The 6000-nt window shown below is 32.6% G+C and overlaps 1 protein-coding gene across 1 annotated transcript in view; it reads right to left on the bottom strand.

Moving 5' to 3' along the window:
• Nucleotides 1-2441: 2441 nt before the first annotated feature.
• The window catches only part of chp (leucine rich repeat containing G protein-coupled receptor chaoptin), a 59208-nt gene continuing 55649 nt past the window's right edge, over nt 2442-6000 (bottom strand). Inside the window, exons 25-27 of the mRNA XM_088242745.1 lie at nt 5586-5821; nt 3713-3845; nt 2442-2748 (exon numbers count right to left, since the gene is read on the bottom strand). Coding sequence (XP_088098871.1) covers nt 2638-2748; nt 3713-3845; nt 5586-5821 — 480 coding nt within the window. The 3' untranslated portion in view covers nt 2442-2637. The remainder of the gene's footprint in view (nt 2749-3712; nt 3846-5585; nt 5822-6000) is intronic.

The raw sequence follows: 6000 nt of genomic DNA, 5'->3' as shown, positions 1-6000 counted from the left end.
AACTGTGAAACTGGCGTTGCGGGTTCGATTCCCGCCAGTTGCAAGAAAGATTTTTTCTCAATTGGTCTGGGTGTTGTGGTATATTTTTCATTACCTTCTTCCATATCCCCTCTATCCCACCTGCTGACAAGCCTCTAAATAGAGGCTTAGCGGGTTATTCCAACAAAAAAATATTTTTTTTTAAAAAAGCCCTGCTTATTACTTATCATTTGTGTTTTAAGTTATCACTTTTCACACTGTGTAACAATAACGTTTTTGCACGATGTTTGAGATTTACACATCTCCACAATCTTTTTGAATGGTAAGTGAGCCATGTTTACGTTTATATTTTCATAGTCCCTTATATAATTATAACAAAAAACGGAACATATGTACGAGCATATCCTTACATTTATTTAGAACCTAATAAATTGTGTTCATACGGGGTAGATAAAGAAATATAAATAAAACACAGGAATTTCTAATAAATGTCTTTTTGTATTTATAGTTTAACTTACAATGATTAAATATATTTTCCAAGTATTTTTCATTTGCATGGAGACAGCCAATGGGAAAAATATTGCAAATTTGATAACCGGCTCCATGCTAAAGCTACACATGAACATGAAAAAATAGTCTATTGAAAGATTAGTAAGTGTGTTGGAATATTTAGTGTCATTAAAAATATATACTTTATTATTTCTTAGAATCAGAAAACATGCCTATGTAAGTAGAGATAATTTTTATTAATTGTTTCATTATTATGTATAATTTGAATCTGAATCTATTTTTTTCTAGTGATTACATAGACTTGATGTCAATTGTACATTATATTTTATGTACTAGAAAGAAAGTGCACAGAGATTTGAAGAATTGTAGGCAAGTATACTGTAACAGCTACTCTAATGAGTATTAGACAACTCTGTTGTTATTTATTATACATACACCTATCAGGTGACAGTTATACTAGGCTTATATTGCTAGATTTAGCTTAGATGTATATTAGTGTAAGATCTTATTAGAGAGCCAAAGTATTAATGAAATATTTCAGAGAAAATAAATCAAACATCAATACAAATATAGTAATATACTGGTCATAAAAATATGCTTTAGAAATTTAGTTTGTTATCCATTTTTCATATAATTGCTTAATTTGGATATTTTTTAATTTTATTTGTAGCAAAATAATTATAAAGTAAAAAATTTAAACCACAAAACTGATTAATATGATTATACATAAACTACAATACAAAGTAGTCCTGCAACAAGACAAACATCACAAATCTTTCCTTCGGTTCAGGAAAATAAATTGAAAACTGTTTTCATAAAAATATATTATCATGTTTATGAAAATAATTTTGGGCGGAATAAAACATGAATGTAAAGTAATTAAAATTGATGATCTACTTTCGTTCTATCTTCCTTCGTCAACACAAACATTATATCCTAATACTTCCAGGAGTAAACACAAAACACCACCTTCAGTACCCTTCCTATCCTAGCCAGTCAACTTATATTTGTATATTAATTCTTATTTTTAAAGGATTAAATTTGCGAGAGCAACAAGATCTCTTGACATAAATTGTTTCAAGAATCGATGACAAACATCTCTGTAAAACAATTTTATATAATTTATTTCTAATTCCGTTGATACGACGTATCTTCGATACCTAAAATACAAACACATCAAGAGTTCTACTATTTATTGGAGCAGAGATAAATGTTATTTTAAGACACAGGGAAACAGGAAGGTTATGTAAAAATCATTTAAAAATTTGTCTACGAGATATAAAAAAAACCCACACATAATAAAGTATTTATGCAAAACAATTCATATATTTACTAACTAAAATATGGCTATTTGACTAAAATTGTTTACATAATATATACAAATAGAGAAAGTTAATGCAATAAAATTTATGTGTATGTAAGTAGTAAAATAACTTGGCACTTGATAAAGAATCACAAAACTCTTAATGTACGAGCTAAATATCATATCCTCTACGAGATTTTTAATTGAAATATATTACGAGTGAATTATATTTTGTATTCTACCTGCATTGATTGAGAAAGATGATATTCTTGAGAGAAAGTTTCAACATGTAAAGTAAGTTTTCCATAAAAATACTCCTCTGACAGTCTTACAAACAACCACTAGGACTAGCCAGGAACTCTTGGCACAAAATGTTAGAAGCACGAAGCAAATCAGATGGATAACAAAGATGGTATTTAGATCATTATAAAGTGGACATGACCATAAGCAAATTTAAGTCTCATTATACTGAACATTTTCCGGGCTCTTAATAAATACCTCTTCACTATCCTCTATATGATCAGTTTACATTAACAATAATGAACACAAATTTATCCAGACTATTAGGAATAAATATAATATAATTTCATTGTTTAATAAGACAGTTTGACTGTGAGAATGTATATAGGTTCATGAATATAGATTTTCCTTTTTCGTTATTTATTAACTATTAAATTTTTGAGTCAGAATATTCTTCTTACTGCACTTAGCCAGCCTATTGAGATGACTAAACTGACACGAACTTGTTCGAAGGAAACCCTCACATGATGTGATAATCATATGGAATAAATCCTCGCAAGCATATCGTAGAAATCGGAGTAAACGCCAAATAGCCATAGCAACATTCATAGGTAGAGGATTGTGGCAAATATCAGTCCTATTACATAAAATATATCTGGGAGAGGAATCAAACTGGAAGATCCTCCCCAACCGCATTCCAAGTCATTTTTCAGCACCTGGAACATAAATAAAAAAAATACAAAAATATATTTAAATTTTCTATGTGCCTGGACTTCCAGATAGAACTTCCAGAGTCCTATCAGCAGGATTTTGCGACCTAGCGGTAGGATGCATATTCTTTCTAGACCCGATAGCAGAATGCAGTTTTTTTTAGTATGTAGCATGTCACTTTTTCTCTTAGCAAGTTTTTGAATCACGTTTCTGCCATCAGTCTAGCTGGAATGGCTGCGAATATAATCTATGTAAATCTTCTAGAAGGGTACAGCCCTCAAAGTTCTTTTAAAAGAGATAGTGAGAGATTTTAGAACTTTCTGAATCCATAAATATTGGATTATTTATTTAAAAAATTTAATTACTTTTGTCAGGATATTGTGACAATTTTTTGTAAATAAAAATGAAATAATTTGTCTAAGCCTACACACGCTTAACTGAGACATAAAAAAACAGTAATTTTTACTATTTAAAAAAAATAAATTCAATACAACTGACTATTTAAAAATTATATTTTTTTCAGAAATAATCTAATTTTTAAGAGGATTGTTAGTAAATGAAAAGGAGAGGATATGGAAGGACGTTATGAAAAATACACCATAACACCCAGACCAATTGGAAAAAAACACTTTTTTGGATTTTTCAGATATCTAGCAGGAATTGAACCCACGACATCAGTTTCTCAGTTAGCATCTAACCCACTGCGTCGCGGTGGCTGTGCATAGATTATTGCATTAAGGGTTCGGTGGCAAACAAGTCAATATAACCCAATTTCCGCAAACCAGTAAGTCGAGCGTCCACAGTTTCTGCTAAAAGATTACTACTGCTGTTAAAAGTAATGCACCTGTCTATTTATTTGTGGTTGCATCGACCAAATATTTTTTGAGTTAATTTACTAGCAATATTAATAAGCTACATTGTATTATTTAACTTACATGAATTGACATAACTCGGTTTTGTTTAACTTACATGAATAAGAGTCTGGTTTTCTTGTTCAGCGCATTTAGCCAAACGAAGGTCATCACTACTCATCATACAGTTTTCACCTAGTGCATCACTACACAAGTACTGTCTTCTCTTCCTCTCCCAAAACTCCACCCATCTAGAAGAAAAAGACAACATTTATTGATTAACAGGTTCGCAATTACGCCGGTTATAACCAGCTATAGCTGTCAAAATTATTGTGTCTCTCATTTAGGAAATGATGGCTATATAGCTTACGTTAAGCTGAAGTAATCATATGGTAGAAGATAATGTGTCCCTATAAAATTCACCAGCAAAAGTATCCCAGTATGTTAGTCAAATAAAATTGAATTCAAAGCATCCACTACGTTCAAATCGGAAGTGAAATACTCATAAAAATAAGAATGTTACGATATATTGTGTCCATACGAGTGGAACCTATGAGAAAAAAACTCTTATTGTCTATGGGTTAAAACAAGTAAGATTGCGAACAATCTCACCAAGAATTAGATTTAGATTTTTGATAGGTGTATGAGATTGTAATATTTTTTATATGAGGATTTATACTTTTAAATAAAAATTTTATATCAATTTTTTTCATTAAATTTATTAAAGTCAAAAAAACCTTTTTAAAGTAGGCTTTGATACAAACTTAAGGATAGTCAAATAAACTATTGTCATATTTCTATCATTTTTCTTAATGAAAATGAAATGTATAAATAAAGTAGATTTTTGCTTTTATTTAGACAAATGTATACATATAAAAGGCAATGTTTGGATGTGTGTCCTCAAAAGACTGAATAATTACTGGACCAATTTACGAGATTTTATGGTTGTGACGTGGAAACCAAAGCTCAATCATCTCAATGGAAGCTGCCGCACGAGCCAAGACCGAAAAAAAATGTGAAGGTTTTACTTAGTTTTCTTCGATTACAGGTGCGTGGTGCATTATGAGTTCTTGCCACAGGGTAGAACGGTCAATAGGGAATATTACCTGCAAGTTATGCGCAATTTGCGAGAAGCAGTCCACCAAAAACGCCCAAATTTGTGGAATAACTAAAATTGGCTTTTGCACCATGATAACGCCCCTGTTCACACCGTTGTTTCTGGGCAAATTTTTGGCCAAAAACAACACATTAATAATGCCGCAGCCACCGTATTCCCCAGATCTGGCACCCTGTGACTTTTTCTTGTTCCCGAGCTAAAGAGGCCCATGGAAGGACGACGCTACGCTACGATTGAGGAGATAAAGACGGCATAGAAGGTGGAGCTGAACAAGATCACAAAAAATGATTTTTTGAAGTGCTTCAAGGATTGGAAAAAACATTGGCACAAGTGTTTAATATCTGGTGGGGATTATTTTGAAGGGGACAAAATAGGTATTCATGAATAAATAAATAATTTTTGAAAAAACACAAAATTTGCGATACCTTTTGAACAGAGCTCGTATATATACGATTTTGTACTCAAATCTAGCAATAGCAAAGCAATAGCGGGTTCACCATCATTTCCTATCGGCACCTAATGGTACATAGGGCATTGGTACACCAATCGCGGCGTATCTTGATTTTTTTTTGTTACATGAAGGTAAGATGATCAGTTTTAAGCTTCAGGTGCCAGTCCAGGGACGATGAAAATATTTTAGTGTGAAAACACCCTATTAAAAAAATATTTCGTATTAACCCTGTCGGGAATCAAACCCGAGACCTCTTGCATGGTAGGCTAATGCTCTAACCACTACGCCACGAGGCCGGGTTAAGCTGTACATAACATAATTGAAATTGATAACCTCTACCACTCACCCAGATCTTAGATCTGGACATCGCAAAAGAAATTTTAAGCTATGTAAAACGAATTAATAATTTGATATTTCACTAACCCCAAGTTGCAATCACAATTGAGTGGGTTATCTTCTAAATAGAGTCCCTGCAGGAACATAGCACCAGAGGTTCCGGGCCACTCGCTGGTGGAAGGGTTGGCCACACTGCTGATCCTATTATGGCGCAGGTCCAGCGTGATGTTCCGCGCCCTCCCCGCCCTGGAGAAGACGGCCTTCTGGATGGAAGTCACACTCGTATTGCGGAGAGAGAAAATCAAATCTGGATTGTGCACTCCCTGAGAAAGAAAGTAATAGTTCACATTTAACCCTTTTCTTGGGAATGTATCTTATAGGATACATATTATGATTTTATTTTTTCTCATGAACTAAAACACGAGTAAAACAGTACTCTGTTAAAACTACTTAACCATCTTTTTCATTCTTAACTCAATAAATCACAATAAATCCAAAGTAA

Source organism: Micrasema longulum, unplaced genomic scaffold (assembly GCF_059751315.1).
Source record: "Micrasema longulum isolate JH-2025_06_02 unplaced genomic scaffold, ASM5975131v1 h1tg000163l, whole genome shotgun sequence".
Taxonomy (NCBI): Eukaryota; Metazoa; Arthropoda; class Insecta; order Trichoptera; family Brachycentridae; genus Micrasema; species Micrasema longulum.
The sequence above is the reverse complement of the archived record's forward strand: the minus strand, read 5'-3'. Positions and strand labels throughout refer to the sequence as shown.